This window comes from Balaenoptera physalus (assembly GCF_965194825.1).
Source record: "Balaenoptera physalus genome assembly, chromosome: 13".
NCBI lineage: Eukaryota > Metazoa > Chordata > Mammalia > Artiodactyla > Balaenopteridae > Balaenoptera > Balaenoptera physalus.
In genome coordinates, this window is record NC_138892.1 from 66,458,682 (window position 1) to 66,479,121 (window position 20,440).

Here is a 20,440-nt window from a genome sequence, read left to right on the forward strand (position 1 = left end):
GGGTGCAGTGGAAGAACTCAAATATGCAGCCTGAGAAACTAGAAATGAAATGGAGTTGATTCGCCCTTGAGTGTCTCTTCGGAAGGCTCTGGGAGGGTTTGGAGCCTAGGAGAAGGGTCAGATGCACCCCAGTTTCTCCTTGAATGCCAGACTCCCCGGTGGTTGGGCAGGACTGGGAGGGAGCAAGGCTGTGACTGTCCAGTTGTCCATTTCCCCCACTGTGCTGTGAGCCCTTGAGAACAGGTCTGGACCCCATCTCTGAGGTGTCACCACTCCACACAATACCTAACTCATCATAGATATGCTCAGTAGATGTTTACTGGGTTGTTTTTTAGGTAGACCGAGTCCCCTAAGCTAGAAAGGAGAGTTGGAGGGCAATCGCTTCGTGTGACTAAAACATCCTTAAAAATCTGGCCTGCAGCTCAGATGAATTGAACCAACTGTGCATAATAACAAGCGCTAACACTGAGCAGGTGCCATGAGCCAGGCCCTGTGCTGAGCACTTTACATACGTCATCTCATTTAATCCTCACACATGATTGAGGTAGGTATTGTTATTTTTCTCATTTGACAGGCGAGGGAATGGAAGCGTAGAGAAGCTCAGGTCATTGGTTCTGGTCACACCTCTGGCAGGGAGGGAAGGCAGGGTTGGCACCCGGGCAGCCTACCTCCAGAGCCTCTTCTCTCAAGTGTCTCCCTCGTCACAGAGCTCGGCTGAAGCTGGGGGCTGGTTCCGGGAACTAAGGCCAGGTAGGGAACAGTGAGTGCAAACCCTGGTGGGATGGCACAAGCCTGGTCTAGAGGGACAGCCCCGCCTCAGGCCAGCAGGGTGGCCACTGGAACTGCAGCACAGTGTGGCCAGCTTATACAATATTTTTAATAGGAAGTGGGACATCCAGGTTTTTTCCAAAAGTCAAATCTCTCTATTTTTTGGAAACATTGACAGCCAATTTAAAAAGGTATAATCACTGGTGGTGATGGGTAGGGGGGGTGACAAACAGAACTCATTCATGGTCAGGTTTAGCCTGCAGGCCTCCTGTGTGTCCTCCGGTAGTTTCTTTCCTTTAAGAGATGACTGTTACCTGGAGGGGGACCAGGAAAGCCCTAGTGTATATAGAATTCCTTACTAAAGGCCTGAATGATTCCTCTCCATGGGTACCCCTCCCATCGTGCGATAATACTTTACAATGCAGAGTGTTTCTTTCTGGAGAGTTATAATGAAATCTTTCAGTCTGATGATAAAAAATAAATCCTCCCCTTTCCTCCTTATCTTTCTCTCTCCCTCCCTCCTTCCTTCCTCCCTCCTTCCTCCTCTACTGTGTCTTTCCAGTCAGATATTTCCCTATAGATATTAGAAGGAAGGTTCGATAGAAAAATCAAAAGGAAACTAACAGTCAAAGAAAGGGTCTCTAGCCTCCACCCCCCACCCCCAAAAAAGTGGCATTTTTGGATTGGGCTCGGTAGGCAATGAATGACGCTTATCAGGCCGGGTCTGAAACCCTCACTGCACTGTGGGCTCTCCCGGGCTGCGAGGACCTCATGCTGTCAGAGAGGGGATCACTCTCCACGTTATACTTCAGAATGTTTTCTCACAGCTTTCCCCTTTATGCCTGAGTATAGGCTTCCGCCCCCTCTTAAATACCTGGGAAAATAATTGTAAACTAATAACTAACATTGGTATGCAGTATAACAATTTTATAACACGCTTTTTTTTTTATCTCAGCTGATACAACATTCCTGTGAGATAGGCAAATGGGTATAGAATCCCCTTTTGGAGGCTTGGTCAAGTAGCAGTGTTTAATTCTTTTCCTTCCATTCCATACGAGAGCCGTAGCCAGGGAGGATTGAAACCTGGTGTGTGGGGAGCCCCTGGCTCCCCCAGGCCTTCCCATACCTGCCGCCCTCACTCCTCACCAGGTGGGGGGCTGGGGGGAACAGCTGGTAGTCCAGAGCCCCTGACTGAGGTCTCCACCTCCCTGAAACTCCCGCTCCAGGGTGAGTGCGGTGTGGGGCACGGGGAAGGCCCTAAACCAAAGGGTGGCCCGTGGCCAGCCTCCTCTCCACGCCCACCCCGACTGCCTGTCACCCTGAGCTATTATTCCCCAAGCTGGACAGAAAATAGCTCACTCAAGAGAATTATTTTTGTCTCTGTTAAACTTCAATCCTGGACTACTGAAAAGCCTGGCTGCAGAAGTGTGTTTCAGGACAGGGGGAGTACTGGGAAAAGTGATGAGTCGGGGAGCAAAGGGGAAGCGGTGGGTGGAGGGGTACCTCCTCTTCCCCCAGGGGCTGCGATGGCCACAAGCACTGGCCTTCTTCCCCAGAATGCTGTTCATCGGGCTGCCTGACCAGCGGCCACGCCAGCGGACAGTGTGCAGCCTGCCCAGCCAGCTGGAGAGCAGTTCACTCACAGCTCCTTGATTGAGTGCAGGCCCTGAGCTGGTCCATCACATTCCTTCTCTGGGGATGTTCGCCTCTGCCCGAAGGAGCGTGGAGTGAAGGGAGTGGAAATTCTGTTACCTGGTGTGGAGGTCCAGGTGGGCAGCCAGGGGGCTGCAGACGGCCAAGGAGGGAAAGAAGTTGTTGCTCTGGAGTACAGGCCTCCTCCCCCTCTTAAACACCTGGGAAAATAATTGTAAACTAGTAACTAACATTGGCATTGGTATGGAGTACAGCAATTTTATAACATGCTTTTTTTTAAATCTCAGCGGATACAGCAATCCCATGACAGGATTGTTGGAGAACTGGGCTCAGCTTCTCCTGTACCCTGAGGCAGCATTGAACGCCACTCTGTGTAGCGAATCTGTTCCATCTTTGCCCCTGGGTACCAAAGAAAAACAAGGAAGAGGAAGATAGCCAATGGGTAGGGTTGGGGGAGGGGGTTTTAGTTTGGAGAGGGTTCATGGGTTAGGACAAAGGCCACTATTTCCTACCACTTTGTGGCCCCAGGGAAGAATCCTCCAGCAGTTTGGCCTGAAACATTGAAACAAGAGAGTTATCTTCAATGATAGCTCTAAGGGGAAGGCTGTGCTTGTGTCATGTCATCGGTCAGCAGTGAACGTGGACATCTGGACCCAGGGTAGGGGCTGGCGTGTGCCCACGCATGCAGGGGACTTCCCACACGTGTCCATGGCGCAAGTTGTTTGTGACCATCGTGTGTGTGTGGCTGGTGCCCTTAGAGGGATTCCTGGCAACAGGGAAGTGACCTGGTTGACTGAGAGAGAGGAGTGAGCCAAGCGCGCTGGTGGACGCAAATGTGGGGACCGGTGGGTTCTGTGGTAAGGCAGCTCTCTCTGTCCCCGGCAACCGCATCTGGCCACCCTGGACAGATTGATGCGTCAAATAAGGATTGACTGGTGATGTGCCACTGAATTGTTCACAACTCCCATCTGCCCTTGTTGAACCTTTTGTTCTTTCTTTGGGTTTTCTCTCACAAAAAGTATGTTTTCCTATTTAGCTGCGCAGGATTTTCCAGAATTCTCTCCTCTACCTCTCCATTCCAGCTCTGTTACTGATGGAATAATCCCAGGGTAAAGCATCCCCCCCACCTCAAAGGAGAACAAGGGGTGTGCACCAGGGTGGTAGAAGAGGCCCACTGCCTTTCTGACCTGGGGGGCCCTTTCTCCTTGAGCAGTCGGGAAGGAGGCCCATTTTTACTTCCTTCACAAAGCTCAAGGTCAATTCCGGTTGGAATGGGAAGCTGAATGGAGTCTGAAAGTCTTTGGTTGCAAAATATCATTGCAGTAATTTAAAATTCCTGGTATTCAAGACTCAGTGTGTTTACGAGAAGAAGTACACTCGGTAGAGGAAAGAATGGAATTTACTTCCGACTGAAATGAGTGTGGTCAGTTGGTTTATTTCTTTCTTATGTCCCCTCTCTCTCTCCAGCCATATGGAGCTAGTTTCTCCGCCTCCAAAATGCTCTTTCCCTTTTGCCTTTGCTCCTCTTTCCATAGCCTTTGCTCACATGGTATCACCTGCCCGGACCCCTCTTTACCCTTCTCACCACTGCCATGTTAAACAATGGTCTTTTCTGTCTCAGTTGAGAGGCAGAGAAGTGACGTCCTCTAAAGAGCCTCTCTCCCTCTCCAAGACCAGGCCAGGTGCTCTCCCACGTGCTCCCATCACACCTGTGCCTACCTGTATTGCAGTGCGGATCTGAGTTGGAGATTCCTGTTTGTCTCCCTCAGTAGACTGTAAGCTTCATGAGGGCCGGGTCTCTGGGCAGCTCACCATGGTGTCTCTGAGTCCTAGTATACAGCATGCCACATAGTCAGTGCTTAAAACCAGGCAGGGGTCACCATCATAGATAAGGCATCAGAGGCCAGAACCAATACCCAGCACAGTGTGAGGCCAAGAAGAAACACTGTGGCCTCCTTGGCCCTCCAGTATGGTCCCCAAGAAGAAATCTACGCAGCACAGCAGGATGGCTGGAATTCTGACCAAACAGAAGCTCTGGAAAAGCCCTATTGGGGAAATCATTCTACACAGGAACTGAGGAGCAGCTTGGGGGTGTCTGCTGCTACCCTCTAAAGTAAATGGGAACCTCCCCACTTGGCCTTTTCCTGAGAAGCCTCATGAATACTTGAGAAGTGTTCACCTCTTCACTAATAATGCAGAAGAGAGACAGGATGCCTTTGGGTAAATCAGCCCCTTATGGGACTGGAGCTGTCTGGTAGAGAGTTACCCCAGCCCCACCCATCTCAGAGGACCCTGGGATCCCTCATGGATTCTGACACAGGCCTCAGAATCTATCCGAGGTTAAGCGAATGGCTTTCCAGGGCTGCCAAGAGCCGGCGGCAGCCCACTGAGCCAGAGCCAGCCCACTTTTTAGGTTAGGGGCCACGACAGGGCCACCTCGCTGCCAGGGTGGCTGCAGCCCTTACTGCCCCGCCCCCGGCTCCGGCCCCCTGGCCTCTGCCAGCCTTTCCCATCACTCTGCCTTCCGCTGCCTGCTGTGGTGGCCGTGAGTGGGGCGAGGAAGTGCCGCTGCCCTGATAACCGACAGGGGGCGCCCCCGGGCTGCTGAGCAGGGTCCCACTAAGGGGAGAACAGATGCCCGATAAGCCCTGGATGCCGGAGGAGGTAGGAAAGAGACTCACGGGGTGAGAGAGGGAAAGGACGCGCTATGAGCAGAAGCAGTGAGCAATCGGTGGCACCTTGGGGGACACGGCCTCGTCTTCCTTGTGGAGGAAAAGTCCAGATGTGTAGCTCAGCTTCTCTGCTTGTCAGGGAGAGGTTAGAACAATCCATTCTCCCCACGCCGAGCAGCCAGATTTTTAGGAGTCACAGCCAATGGGTGGGGTAGTCCGTTTTTTCCCAGTTCAGCAGATATGTGGCTCTCTGGGCAATGTTTGTTTGGGCTGGAGCCTCTGGGATGGAGAACAGGCTTCCTGGCCTCCACGGCACCTCTCTGGGCCCTGAACTCTCCGCAATTGTACTAACAACAGTCAGCGCTCTAATAATGAGAGCAAACATATAGAGCTCCAGTGTGCCGGGCCCTGTGCTGAGTGCTGCGCAGAGATCTTGGTCCCCGTGACCGCCTGTGACCTGGGCACTATCATGTCCCTATTTGTAGATGAGGACACAGGGACAGGTTCTGGGGGAAGCTGGACAGTAGTCAGGTAGCCAAGGGTGTCAGGCTGACCAAGGTGATTGTGAAGGTGAGCAAGGGACCTGATGCCAAGGATCCCGAATACCCCGCTTGGAGCTGGCAGGACCTGGGACTTAGGTACTACCTTTCCCACAGTCCAGGAAGAGTCTGAGGGATTCAGAGATTGCATTGATCCCAGAAGGAAAATGAGGAAGAGAAGGCTGGCCAGGGTGGTGGGCTGGAAGGGGTGGACCTAAAAACTGTTTGCCCCAGCAGGGGTGAACTTGGGCCTACATGAACTTGGGCTGGGGACCAGCAGTCAGAAAGATGCTTAAGCTGGGTAGAGGGTCATGGGGCACTAAAAACTGGCCTTGGGAATCACTTGGGAGAAAGAAGCAGCTCTCTCCTGTTGTCCTGGGGCCATTTTTTTTTTTTTTAGAAGATCAAGGAAAATCCCATTTAGCCATCAGTTGCACCAGCAATCCCAGGGGTTCAGGTGTCCCCAGAGGAGGGCTAGATCTGCTCTCCCTGTATTCTTGGTGCTCTCCCTTTGGGCTGCCTCAGTTTCTACTCCTTGGTCTCCAAGTCACTGGACAAAGAGCCTCCTTGTCCCATCAACTTCCACCTGTGGCAGATGCCCCAGGGAAGCACTCCCACCCTGGTATCCCAGGAAAGCCACCCAGAGGAGCGAGATACACCCAGGCCAGGTGTGTCCTGCCTCCCTCTAAAATAGTCCCTGACTGTCTTGAGTCCTCATCCATTTCTTCAGGCCAGAGAAGCCGGATGTGGGAGCTGAGTTGGTCAGGCAGGAGCGAGTGGGTACCCCTCACCCACCACTTTGTTTTTCTGTATTGCTTGTAAGGACGGAGTCAGTGGTGGGTGGTCTCACTGCAGTCTGCCTCAGGGCCTCCTCGTGGCCTCTCCACAACTCCCCTCCTCTGAAGAATGAAATTCATGCCCCCTTCCGTGGCCTGTTTCTCTCCCACCTCACTCTGTTCCCCTGGGAAACTGCTCGGGCTGGTGATGAGAGGTCTTGGGACCTGGCCAGGGTGGGGTTGGAGAGGCATCCTCCCTCCTTGTGTGGCCTTTGACAACTCGCTTCGCCTCTGGTGGCCTCAGTTTCTTCTGCTGTAAAACGAGAGAGATCGAGCTGCAGCTATGAATGGGCTGGTTCCCTATGCTTCACCGGCCACTGTCGCTGCCCACGCTTTCCGGCAGGGACAGGGCATGGCCTGCCTGTTACCTGGAGAACAGTAATCAACTCAGAAATCTTGTTGACAAAGCTGAGGGCTGAGTTTCCACTGGAAAAAGGCAGCTTGCAGGAATAATTGTTGTTGATAAGAAGTGGAAATATATCTAAGTAAGCTACGTATCTCCTGTCCCACCGCCTAGAGCTTCGTGGGTTCCTGCCTCTGGGTTCTGCTCAGCTCCAAGAAGCTACCAGTGCTCCCAAGAGTGACAGGACCATCTGCTAAGAAAGAGCCTTGATGAATGGCCAGTAGAGTGGGAGTCTGTAGCATGGCTTCTCTGGAGTGACCTGCTAACCCGTGACACTGTATGGGGTGTCAGTTCATGACCTTTACCAGGTTCTCAAAGGCGAGGTATATTCCCCAAAAAGTTAATTCAGAAGCGCCTTCAGGGGTAAAGTTATTCCTGAAACTGCTGGATCATCAGCCACTTAATTTCCCATCCTTCAGTCAGTCGTTGAACAGTTTGGTCCACCTCAGGCGTGTTCTTAGAGCTGCAGTGCTGGGGGCCAGCCTCCCCTGGAAACGACTGAGCCTAAGACAGAGGCAGCAGGCTGGCTTGGCAGAACTTATGCAGCTACTCACACTCTTCCACAGTGCCCTTTTCGTGGGCTGGAAACTTCTCTCCAGGTGAAGCCAAGGAGGCAGATGCTATCTGCACTCACCACCTTATTCACTGCCCTTGTGGGAATCATGATTGTACCTGGGACGTTTATGAGGTCTAAATCAAAATTAACTGTAGCCAGGCTAGCTTCCTGTGCTTCTCCCCTGAACCCTCACTTGCATGATAAACTTCGTAGATTTTTTTCTATCTTTTCATGACAATTTCCCAGCAGATGAGGAGTGTACTTCTTTTTCTAATGTGTGTGGTAGTACCACATGGTGGCCCTACCAACCCCTCCTCTAGAAACACTGTGGGAATGGCCTAGTAGATTCATCTTAGATGGCTGTGGAGAGCTGGTCTAGGACCAGTGGTTGAAAACTGTAGGGGCTATTTCATTTGTGCATAATGAAGAACTTTCTAAGCATAGAGCCATCCAAAGAGTATGGATTACTGTGGGAGATAGATAGTTCTCCAACAGGAAAGATATTTAAGTCCAGGCTAGAAAACTGGCTAGAACATTATAGAAGCGATTTAAGATGGTTGGAGTAGGTGGTGTTGAGATTCCTTCCAATCTTGAGATATTCTGAGATGGCTGGTATCCACTGGGTTTTACTTTGGAAATTGTAGTCTTTGGAAAATAATTTCCGAATGTTCTCAGCCACGTTTCAAATGTGTGTGTGTGTGTGTGTGTGTGTGTGTGTGTGTGTGTGTGTGTCGAGGAACTGGGGAGACAGTGGGGGAAGAAAGAATTGGGCCAAGTTCTAACTCCACAGTACACTTTCCTCTTTCCTTGCCCTCATTTCCACTCTATCCCCCCTCAGCTTCTTCTGGGAAGTAATGCTGAGACTTTTCTGGAGAAAGAATGTGGGCTTATGTTGGGGATGGTGAAGAAGGAAGAAAAGGCATTACCTCAACTGGCCATGATACTGCTGTGCCTAAGTTATACTAGAATAAAGAGACAGCAAGTAAGAAGTTGGGTAGGTCATACAGCGTTCAGCACTCTATGGGCAGAGTTGCAAGGATGATGAAATGAAAACAACAAGAAAAGGGCGTGCACGCATAAGCACATGTGCACTTGTGGCTGGAGTGTGCACAGGCCCATCCGCTCCAGAGAGAGCCCAGCGTGTGGTTGATTCCGTGTGCGCCAATTTTAGGAAGAAGGGGAATTTTCTCCCCCTCTGCTGGGAAATCACTTAGCTTTGCATTTCTTTCTAGAAGGAGAGGGAGCTTTGAGCTAATGTCAACAATTAGAAAGCCCGTTTTGATCAGTCCCATCCCAACCCTGCTGAGGGAGGCCCCTCTCCTGGGCTCCCAGTCCCCACAGGACCCAAAGGGGCCACATCACTCCCGCCCCTCCTGCCCCTTAGCATCTGAGGGTGAGTGGGCCTCACCTGTTACTGGGAGGGTTGGGGAGAGCGCTCAGTGAAGGAATTTCACTTCCTGAATGGTCTTAAGGCCTCATCATGATGGGAATTCAGCCTTGGAGTTGCATACTTTCAGAGCTAGAAAAGACCTTAGAAGTCAGACCTCTGTCTGCCGCTTGGTCCTCCTAGAGTCACAGCTTTACTGCCCTCAGGACTCCGAAGAGGGTCTAGTGAATGCAGCAGAGTTAAACCGAGCCCTGTAGCACACTTCGATCCTTGTCTTGCCAGGGGTCTCCCCAGGACACCCTGCGGTTCCCACCCTACAAGACTGTCCTAGGTGAGACTCTGCCCGGGGATGCCCATTCAGCAGAAGCCACTGGAAGATGGGGTGTCTGTTGTGTGAGCTGACGGGCAGACGTGTGGGAGAGGCAGTGGTTGTGGCATCGATGACTGGAAGGAAACACATTATCTCTTCATTTCTTGCTAAAGCAAGGTCAGGCCTGGGGTCAGGCTCAGGGAGGGGTTTTGATGTGGGATGCTGACCTTGGAGGAATGGAAGCCAGGGGCTTTCTGCAGAGCTGAGCTACTACCCCTTTGCTTCTCCAAGGCTCAATACTAAGGGTTTGGGTATTTCTAAAGCAGGGCAGGAGGGGGTGGCTCTGGGGACAGCCCCAGCAAAGGCAGTGGGATGCTCTTATACTCAGAACATGAATTGGGGGTGGGGGGTGTATGACGTGGCAAAGGGGGTGGTATTAAGCTGGGGCTTTTTCCACTTGTTTTTTTTTCGCCCTGTGTCTTTGCCCCACTTTCCATGCACTTGGACCTACAGGCTAAATCTAGGACAATCTTTCCTAAAAGGACCACCCAATAGTGCAAAGTTGCGTGGGGAGGAGAGGCCCATCTTTTGAATGGGGTTTTCCCAGGTAAGAGGGGTTGGCTGGCAGAAGAGAGATCCTGGCTGATTTGGGAGCCTTGGAAGGAAAAGTGCCACGACGTTCTTCTGTCATGACCTGGGGATTGCCCTGTCTGCTCCTCCCTGACTTAGTGGAAGTGAAGGGTGTCCAGGGCACAGGGTGAGGAAATGACTGAGTTATCTCCCTTAGGAAAAGTAGAGTAGAGACTCAGGGCTCAGCTGCCTCGGTTCAGATCTGGGCTCCAAAGGCAATCATTTCTGTGCCTCAGTTTCCCCATGCCTAAAATAGTGGTAATAACAGTACCCGCCTGCAAGGTTGTTGTGAGGATTAAATGAGTGAGGGTACAGGAGGAACTTGAAGCAGGGCCCAGCGTGAGTATTAGCGCCTGTGCTGGTGATTATCGCAGGGATGGGTTGAGTTGGCAGGAGGCAAGGGCAGCCCTTGGCCATTGCAGGCAGCCAGCCTGTCCTCGTTTGGTCCCTGGCACCCCCACTGGCCTGGCCGTGGGACCCTGGGCAAGTCTCTCAAAGTGCCCTACCTGGAGTTTGGTTTTGCCATCTGTAAAATGAGATTGCTTCTCATCTCACAGGACGGTTTGGAGGTTACATGAGATCCCGGGTGGCACATAGTAGATACTCAAACACTTTCTCTTTAAGCTCAGGGACGGTAGGCTACCTGGATCTCAGGTCTGACCTCTAAATATCTTAGGGGCTGAGAGCAGGAAAGCAGTGGTCCTTTCTGTACCCACTTGGTCCTTACCGCAGCCTTCCTGAGGAGCAAGCAGGGAGTCTGGGAAATTGCTAAGGCCATGGGGTAGAATCCAGCCAGAAGAGCCCGGTTGGCTGGGGGGCCTTGGGCAATACAAGCAGAGGGAGCAGAGGAGAGCCTGGCTTGGAGGAAGTGGCCACATGTCTGTACCCTGCAGGTACCCCTCCTCCAGCCACGGTCCTTGGGAGTGGGCCAGCCATGTTCACGTTACCTCAGTAGGGTCCACTGACACTTTCCTCACTTGTTCCTTGGGGGTGGGCAGTGCCTGAGGGGGTGGTAGACCGGTCAGTGGGCTGGCAGTCTTAGGACTGGGCCCAGGTCTTGGATGTCCCTTGGGCTCTCCCCTTCTCTGGCTAGTCGGGCCACTAGGAGGCAGTGAAACAAAAGCTGGGGGTCTGAACCTCCCCCATATGGGGTTTGCCTGAAAGGCCTTTGCCAGGGTTCGTGGTCAGGCACCTGCATATCTATTATCTCCCCAGCCACTTCCTATTGGCGTCAGCGAAGGGAGGAAGTGTGTGTGTGTTTGTCTGTCTGGGTGGGCAAGTAGCACTGAGTGTGGGTGGAAGTGGGAAGGGTGAAATTCCACCAGCCCCACCTTGGTGACCCATCACGCCACTAAGACCCAGAGTCTGGACACTGGAGTCAGCCCACCTTCAGCCTTTGCCGAGGCCGGAGGTGTTGAGCATGTCTGGGGAAGAGCTAAAAGTGGCAGAAAACATCCTGTTTGAAAGCAGTGCGTTGCTGTATTTAACCCCTGCAGCACCTGCTCCGCCTACACCCAGTCTCCACAGACAGCAGATCCCACACACCTGTCTTTGAAGCTATCCCAAGAGGCCAGGGCTAACCTGCACCATTCCCAGCTCCCGGGTGGCCTCTGCCATCGTCTGGGCACCGGTCTCCTTCCTGCCCTCAGCAGCCTGCCAGGCCCCTCATCTGGCTCTGCTTCTCCGAACATCCCTAAAACCTGGGGATGGGGCCATGGGAGCAGTCGAGCGCCCTTGGAAGAAGCCCTTCCTCCCTCCCAACACTCTCTGCAGCTCCTTCCATTTGCCCACGTGCTGGCGGCCACCTCCCACCCCTTCCCGCCGCTCTTGCTGCCCCGGCCTCCAGCGAGGGCTGTTCCCGGCTGCCGGCTGGGCTTCTGCCCCTTCAGTCCTGCCAGTGATGACGCCACATGTCTGCCCCCAACAGATCACGTCCGTCAAGTTTTCAGTCCCTGATCTGGGGACTAAAGCCCCTGGAAAGAGCCTCTCATCCGGCTTGACGAGCTCTCTAGCGGTGAGGTCAGCGCTGAGCTGTAAAGCGCTTCCCCCTTTTCATTTCAGAGTGCTTTTGGTTGGAAGCGTCTGCGAGCCCTCACAGAAGGGCACCTCTGCGCTCGACTTCCCTTCCCTCCTGCTCCTTCAGGTGGGTGTTTCCTCCTCAGCCACAACCTCCTGGCTTTCTGTTATCCGGGGGCGAGGGGAGGCGGGCATGGGAAGGCGGTGGGCAGGGGGAAGAGGAGATACTCCCTTGCCCTTGGCAAACGTGGGTCGGTCCAGTCCTGTGTCAGCAGAGTCCTCAGCAGCCCGCGGCCGAGACCTGGAGCCAGGCTGATCGGGGTGAGGCCTCAGAGGGACGGGCTTGCAGATGCCCAGGCCAGGGCCCCAGGGGGCCATCCAGCATGGTGAGGTTTCCTATCCAGCTCCCAACTCCTTTTTCTTTCCTGCCCTCCACGGTCTCTGCCTGTCACTCTTGGCACTGCCAGCTCTCAGGCCATATGTGCCTGGGACTCTTCTCCACCTCTGGACTCTGGTCCTGGGCCCTGGCTTCTCGGTAGCAGCGCATAACCCCAAGCAGGGCTGAGTTGTCGCTCAGCTCACCGGAAATTGTCCTGTTCACTCTGGGCCTCTGGCTGCCGGGTCCAGCCTTCTGTCAGGCCTAACCCAGTGCCTGGGGTCCCACCCCCGGGCCAGGAGCCTTCCTGCCATCACTCTGTTGCAGGAAGGCACAGCTGCCGGGCTGTGGTGTCGTGTTTTTTCAATTCCCTTGCATCATCACATCTCCAGTGGGCCCAGATGATGCTGAATACTTGTTGGACTGATCTGACTGATTTCCCTCCACCCTCACATTTAATTTCTCTTTTTTCCACCAAATCCACCGGATGTTTGGTCGCTGGATGACACAGACTCTGTAGCAACATCACGATGACTGGGAATTGCATCATCTCAGCTGACCTGGGGTCAAGCCACAAGCATCCTAGACAGTTTCTCTTCTTGCCCCACAATGGTATTGGGCCTCTGGGATCCCTGCCCACTTCTGGGATGTGGGTGACACTCCAGGAGCCTGGAGTCAGCCTGGACTTAATATGGGCTATAAGGACAGTGTTGACAACCCCAAAGGCACTCTCTTTTATTTTTAGTTGTTTTACAGTTATGAAGTGTTTTATGTATACAGATGAGCATATAAAACGGAAAATAGTGTTTTAGTAGTAGTAATAAGAATAATAAGACACTGTATACCTACCACTCAGAGAAATGGAATACGGCTGCTGCATAATGCCTCTGCATGCCCTCTCCAATCTTACTCCCTCAAAAGTTTCTGTTAATCATTCCTTTGTTCCTTTTTTTTTTTAAGTGTTTCTCTCTCTGTCTCTGCATGTGTATACATATAAACATTATTGTTTAACAAGTATCAACCTAGCTGTGATAGGGATGGGCAACAGGGTCACTATTATTACTTTAAAGTTCCCAGGAAAAGAAGAGCTGAAAGAGAAAGTTAGGGGATCCAATACATCCGCCTGTGATCAGGGCCCCTCTGCCCCTGCAGGACTGCCAATACCTGTCCTTATCTGTCCAGCTTCCTTTGTTTGGCTTGAAGCTCTTGGTGAGATTTTTCTTTTTGTAAAATTAAGTATTTGTTTTGTGCACTTCGTAATTATAGTTGCTAGAAAACCTCAATGTTTGGGCTTCTCTGGGCCTCATTTGTATAACAAGTGATAATAATAGTACTTGCCTCATTGCGGTGAGATGAAGATGGACTGAAATAAGACCCTACCAGGCATTGATGTGTCAAACCTCAGCTCAGATTGAGAGCCTAGCCATTGGAAAGAAAGAAGCTTGGAGCTTCCCAAGGGCCCCCGGAAGTTACCTCTCTCACCTCAGTGGGAGGACGTGGCACCAGGGTAGGAGGGGGTAGGCTGCTTGCCCCCTCACCACTGGCTTTCTCTCTTGTTCTTCTTCTGTCCTGAGGGACCCTCCTGCCCTGGAGCCAAGGCACTTAAACCTGTAGCAGCCCACGTGAGGACTCAGATAGAACTGGGAGGCAGCAGGGTCTGAAACCGTTTCAGGGAGGCAGGAGGGACCCCAGAAGCAGCTCTGAGCTGCCAGCAGTGGGGAGCAGAGGCAGCAGGTGAAGCCAAGGCCCCAGTTTGCCCACGGGAAGACCTGTCAGCAGCTTCCTGAGAAGGATCTCCCAAAGCTATATATTTTGTTCCCTCTATCTCTTTCCCCCCTTTCCTTCAAGTGCGAACTCCATCTCTAGATAATGCCTATTTATAAAAGCCATCTCTGAAAACAAAATTAGTTCACTGTATATGACTCACATTACTCAGAAGGACGTTCAGAACGATGTGTTGAATTTATATTGAAAAAAAAGAGAAAAAGACTGATGAATTTGGTACCAGGACCGCAGGGGCACAAATCCTGTCCATCCTGAGCAGGAGGGCGGCGAGGAGCTGGCACGACAGGGTCTGATTTGGGCATGTAATCCATCCTCTTCCCCTCGCCCTGAAGGAAAGAGGGGCCGAGGGTTTCCCTCTGCGTTGGAGGCTGTTGGAGGACCCTCGTCCCTCCTGGAGGGGACACCAGGCAAGAGAGGCCTCTGACCTGCGGCAGGTCCGCTGCTGAGGTGGAGCTGAGGCCAGGGGTGGGCGTATGTTCATTCGCATAATCCTTCCTCACACCCGGTGAAGAAAAACACATTCTTCAGATGAGGACAGTGGGGTGCAGAGAGGCTGAACATCTCACGCAAAGTAGCCCAGCCCGTAGGCAGCAGGCGCAGCCTCTGTTCCCTGGCACCTCGGTTCCAGGCCACGCCGTGAGCATCACTGCAGCGCTCCCCCCACCCCCCCGTACAGATTTGCTCCGAACTGGGTTAGGAGCCCTCCTTCTGGTTGTGGCCAGCAGAGTGTCAGGAGGGTGAGCTGGGGACCGAGAGCCACGAAGGGAGGGCACCAAAGAATCCTGCATCGGCCTGGGCCCCGGGGAGCTGCCCAGCTTTGCTGAGCTGCTGGCGGAAGGGCCGCCAGCCGGCCCTGGCACTGTCTCACCCCTGCCTGCTGTCCTCGCAGGGATGGAGGCGATGGCAGCTGGCGCTTCCTTACCTGACCCCGGCGACTTGGACCGGCATATGCCCCGGATCTGCGGTGTGTGTGGAGACCGAGCCACCGGCTTCCATTTCAACGCTATGACCTGCGAAGGCTGCAAAGGCTTCTTCAGGTAAGTCCTCCCCAGGGGCGAGGGGGAGGAGAGGAACGGGGTTTCCCAGGAAGAGACCCTGCGTTTTCCGTGTCTCCTTCCCTACCAGGCCCGGGCACACGCCAGCTCTCACAGCCCCCGGGGGGCGATAGGGTCTCGAGGCTATCTTCTTCCTCCTCTGCCCTCAGCTCCAGCTCGTTCTCTGACCCCCTCAGAAACTGCTTTCCTGAGGTGGCATGTAGGTCCCCATCCTTCCATTACCCCTTGACCTGCAGCCCCCTGCACCGACCCACGTGTCTGTCCTCCCGGAGCAAACCTCCTACCAGTTGATGATCACAGCTTCCTAATCCAAGAGACCGGCATGGCCTCGGGGAGGCCCAAGAACTTGGCCTCAGAGCTTGCCCTCTCCCCCCGCCCCCGCCCCATCCAAATCAAACCATTCCCTGGAACAAGGGAAACCGCATCCCTGGTTGGACCTCATAGTTGATCTGTGCCCAGATCTGCATCCACGGCTCGCTTGTCCCGGGTTGGAAAGCCAACCTCAGAATGCCCAGGAAGCGCAGGCGTTCCTGTTTGGTCAGGGCCAGTTCCTCTATGAGCAGCTTCCTCTCTTCTCATGCGAGCCCAGCACTACCAGCGCCAACGGTATGGGAAAGTACTAGAAAGGCTAGACAAAGGCTGTTCCCATCCAGAACCAGGGAGGGAGCGTAGGGAAGTGATGAATTGCAGGATGGGATTGTGAACCATGAGAAATTAGCAATTGGCATATTTTGGAGAGAGAGAGAGAGAGAGGGAGAAGTCTTGTTGGAGGTGAGTAAAACTAAGGGCAAGGCTTTAGCCCGCAAAGAGAGGAAAGAGTCAGTCAAGTCCAGAACAAGGACTCCTGTTTCCCTGAACGGGCATCGAGGGCAGAGTGCATCAGAGGCCTCAGGATGTCTGGGGTGCTTCCCTCCAGCTCGGGGACCCCTGGGCTCTATATATACAGGCTCCCGACTCACCTGCCCTCTGTCTCGGGAGCTGGCAGGCCTGCAGTTTCACTGCCTCGAGCAACCGCTGGGCCGCGGGCAGGGTTTCTGTGGGTGCTAACTGCCTGTGCGGCCTGGCACGGGTTACCTACTCAGCTTCCCAGCAGGCTGCTCCCCAGCTCGGGAACCAGACCGGCAGCGTCGCTGGTTCCAGGTCCTGTTGCCACGTCTCTTGCTCCTCTGGCCTGAAGCCCGTGCTTTCTGCAGGGTGGGCCTTCCCGAGCCCAGGCCTCGTGTCCCAGGTGCCGCCTGGACCCTTTGCTGCCAGGGCCTGGGGGTGGGGGAGCTGCCTTCAGAGTGGAAATGGAGGAGGAGTCTGGGTGCTCGCATCAGGGCCTGCTTCGCATCTTAAAACCAGGCAGAAACGTGTGGGCTATAGTGCTACCGTGCTGCTAATTAATTCTGTCTTTGCTCGAATCTCTTGACTTCTCTATGTTTCAGTTACCCCAACTAACCACATGGGTGTATAAATACCCGACCCTTTCACACACTGCCTCCCTGATTTTAATGAGCATCTACAATCCGAGCATCGGACTAGGAGCTGGGAACATGGAGACCTAGACAAAGGTCATATCTCGTCAATCTGTGACCCAAACGTCTCCAACTGCTCTCAGGGCTGTTTGGTTGATTCATGGACCCCACCCCAAATCCCCTCTCTTTCCAGGTCACCACCCACTGGGGTTCTGCTCTGAGAGATGGGACTCTTAGGTGGCTGCTTATTGGATTATGACATGTGGGAGTTCCTCACTAGAGTAGCTCCGACCCCTGTGCACCTGGACTTGCTGCCCTCAGACACACCACTAGGCGGTGAATCCTTGGGACAGACCCATTAGGCATCTGGGTGGAGGGAGGACAGGAGATGCCAAATGGGCAGGGACGGCAGGTTTGCACATCCAGGGCACCACGGACCAACAGTGTGGCTTGCTGCACGTGGGCACATTGTGCTATCGTAACCCAGCCTCAGCCCCTCTCTCTGAGACGCCTCAGAGTTCTGCCGCTGGCTGATGGCCACAACGCCCGCCTGCAAGGCCTGGCATTACCGGCAGCAGGCTGCTTTTATCTTGTTACCCTGTCCTCGGTCTACCTTATATCTTTACTATCTCTGCCTTGATGACTGAGCCAGGCTGCACTTTCTGAAGAGCCAACATCTCTGTTGTTTGGCTTGAATTTTGTTTTATAAATACACACACAAACGCACACACGCATGTACGCACTGTTGATCTTCGTTGTTTGTGGAGTCCGTATCTGCAAATTTGACTACCTGCTAAAATTTACTTGTAATCCCCAAATCAATACTTGCGGCACTTTTGTGCTCATTTGTGGACACGTGCAGAGTGGAGAAAAATTCGAGTCTCCTGATGCACACGTTTCCAGCTGAGGCCACGCAAGACATCCTGCCTCTGCTTCAGCTCTCACGCTGTAAACAAGTGTCTTTTTCTTGGTCTATTTAGTGCCACCCTTTTTGCATTTTTGTACCTGATGGTGATTTCACTGTTCAAGATGGCACCCAAGCCTGGTGCTGAAATTCTGTCAAGTGTTCCTAAGCACAGGAAAGCCACAAGTTGCCTTACAGAGAAAAGACGTGTTACACAAGCTTTGTTCAGACGTGGGCTATAGTGCTGTTGGCTGTGTGTTCAATGTTAATGAATCAACAATATGTATTAAATGAGGTGCCTTTAAACAGACAACACACATGAAAGAAAGTTATGTACTGATGGATTGATGAAAACGTTGTGACCAGAGGATCTCAGGAACCTAACCCGTATTCTCTTAGGAGCGATGGTTCAATATTTGCTGATGGTTCAATATTTGCTTGATAGAACATAACTACCTTGAATAACAAGAATAGACTGTCTATATATAATTTCTTCTCTTCTTTCCCCCCCTTCCCCTACTTCTCCTCCTTTGCTTCATCCAAATTCTATTTGATACTCTTCCACTTTAGTCTATTTCAAATAGTTGTTCGAGAATTCCATTGTCACTTATATCTGTTTGTGAAATCCTGATCCTGGGAAGGAAGGCCTCTGTCAGTGGGAGGTACTTCTCTGTGTCGGGTACCACATCCTTGAGAACACAAAGATAACACAAGTCCTTGCTCTCAAGGAGTTCACTCAGCCCTACAGTAGCAGTTCTCAAGGCAAGAGCATTACTTTGGTGTTGAATCACTGGCTATTTTCTAAGCCCTGGGGTATAAGCCCATTTGACCATTTAGTGTTTGATTGACTTCTAAATCAAGCTAAACCACTCTAGAAGCTAGAGCTCTGGCCATCCCAGCAGGTCCAAGACTCATAATCAAACCGAAGTGTGATTATGGGGGTTGGTCAGTTCTATTGATCCATGGTCAGGAATTAGAGACTATTGCCAGCCAATTCCTCTTGCAAGCTATTTCATGTTGTTTCTGCTTCTTGCTCCTCTGGAATACATGTACTTCCTCAGAGAAAGATTTCCAGTGTGAATAAAAGGTTGGCATGGGCAGGCTTCTAGATGGTTATATGTCTTGGTAATAGGTTAGCAACCAGAGCACAAGCAAGAGCCATAGGAGGAAAATATGTAAGCCCCCTACAAAGCATGTATATATACACAGACACACACATATATATAGTGATGATCTGTGGATGTGGATGAATCTCTGGTCATGAATGGCTTTGTCCAGATTTTGATATAAGGGAAAGGTGTAAAGGACAGAGAAGAAAAGTCAGAAAGACCCTTTTGATGAAGAGAATGAAGAATACTGGCGATGTTTAAGAGGTGGACTTGGAAGGCAAGGTTGAGAAACAGATCACTGCTTGCCTCTGTATGTCGTCTCCCTCCTCCTCATCAGGACACCGTGAAGCTGACATGTGCAGCAAGCGGCAAGCCAACAAAGACGGTGTGGAGAAATGCCTTCTTGTTTGTGAGCCCCAAGGTTCTCAGGGACCTTGTTAATGATGGGCCTTGGGGGGCACAGGCTGGTGAGGATCCAGGTACATGAGGAGGGTTCTGGCTTTCAGGAAGTTCCTCCTGACAATATTTGCAGGAGCTGTGCTGTGAAGGGAGCAGAGCAACGGGGCAGGTGTCCAGCGACTCAAAGTGCTTAAAGGCAGTAGAGTAAATAGAGAGGGGAGGAGTGGCCGCTTGGGGCATTCTGTGGGCACAAGTGAATGAGTCACCAAGAGGTTGGTGTTGCTGGAGAGAACTTTGTCCAGGCCAGCTTGGCATCTGGCCTCTCTCCATAGCTGCTCAAAGATGTGAACGGAAGAGAATGAGGGGGTCAGCTACGGATCAGCCAAGAGTGATGGTTGGAAGCTTGGGGGGAGGAGGCCAGAATAGTTGGAGAGGGAACGCCACTGGAGGTGTCAAGAAAGGCAGCTACGTGGACATGAGGAAGAGGGTACATATCTTTCTGGTCAGTGTTTCATTTCCTTAGGAAGCCAGCACTCTCCTCAGGGCTCACTGGTGTGAATTCCCTCTAGACACACGCTGGGAATCCTCTCCGTGTGATAGCAGTAGAGGTGCCAGTGGAGAGGATGGCCATATGTTATCCCCTACTTCCAACCCGCCCATCTCAGATCCTGCCTCTATCCCAGTGGCTTCTCTGTCCTACAGAAGTCCTTCAAACAGCCCCTGCTTCCTGCTCATGGACTTTGGGGGGCATACTTTTGACGGCTGCTCTGGCTTGGATTGAGATATGGTGGAGTCATGATAAGGACCATATTATGTAAGAATACCAGAGGCTTTGGAATCAAACAGATCTTGATTCTAATCTCAGCTTTTACACTTTTTAGCTGTGTGACATTAAGCAAATTATTTAACTTTCCATTGCCTTTTTGTACCACCTGTAAAATAGGGATAATACCTATCATAATAGGTTGTTGAGAGCATTGGAGAGAATATGTAAAGTACTGGCAGAGAAGGCTCTCAGTAAGTGGTACCTATTATCATTGTCCCTTTGTAGTGTCTGCGTTTCTGAGAACAGACAGTCCTTTCCTCTCCTCTATCATGGAACCTGGAACACGTGTGACTTTATGTGCCAGCAAGGGTCTCTGATTAAAGGTCCCCGAACAGGAGTTAAATAGCAGGTGTGAGAAAGAAAGGGCTGGTCCGGGGGCTCTAGAGACCTTCACGTCAGTCAAGGACTCTGTGAGACCCGGTTGGTGCTCAGAGAAACTGGACATTGGTTGCTGTAACTCACACAAGGGCTGTGGGTCTAGACATCAGGAGCAACAAAACATGAAGCGACGGTACGTTTCAAGTTTCTCTGCCTGCAGAGCCCCACACCAGGCACTCCAGGCGTTGGTGTGAGATGTGCTCTCTGCTTCCAGGGTCTCGGATTCTCACTGCTTTCTTCAGCCACCCTTCAGCACTCCCTCCCACTGCCCCTCCCTGCCAACTTCTCTCCCTTCCTTTTATTTAGGCTTACTTTGTACCAGGTCCTGCTTCCTTTATTTAATCCTTACAGCAACCCCCTCTCTAGGGTTGTTTCCATTTT

The 20,440-nt window shown here is 52.3% G+C and overlaps 2 protein-coding genes across 5 annotated transcripts in view; one reads left to right on the top strand and one right to left on the bottom strand.

The window, feature by feature from the left end:
• Positions 1-11,371, bottom strand: part of LOC309640506 (uncharacterized protein) — a gene marked incomplete at its 5' end in the record, with an annotated part of 41,765 nt that extends 30,394 nt beyond the window's left edge. Inside the window, 3 exons of the mRNA XM_082419255.1 lie at positions 10,482-10,491; positions 10,702-10,755; positions 11,336-11,371. Coding sequence (XP_082275381.1) covers positions 10,482-10,491; positions 10,702-10,755; positions 11,336-11,371 — 100 coding nt within the window. The remainder of the gene's footprint in view (positions 1-10,481; positions 10,492-10,701; positions 10,756-11,335) is intronic.
• The window catches only part of VDR (vitamin D receptor), a 54,678-nt gene that overhangs the window by 8,625 nt on the left and 25,613 nt on the right, over positions 1-20,440 (top strand). Inside the window, exons 2-4 of one of the 4 annotated variants that reach the window (XM_082422610.1) lie at positions 11,816-11,897; positions 12,032-12,156; positions 14,821-14,968. In XM_082422610.1, coding sequence (XP_082278736.1) covers positions 12,120-12,156; positions 14,821-14,968 — 185 coding nt within the window. In that variant the 5' untranslated portion in view covers positions 11,816-11,897; positions 12,032-12,119. Of the gene's footprint in view, positions 1-11,815; positions 11,898-12,031; positions 12,157-12,212; positions 12,759-14,820; positions 14,969-20,440 lie in introns of those variants that run through there. The other 3 variants (XM_082422611.1, XM_082422609.1, XM_082422612.1) reach the window with 3 other exon arrangements.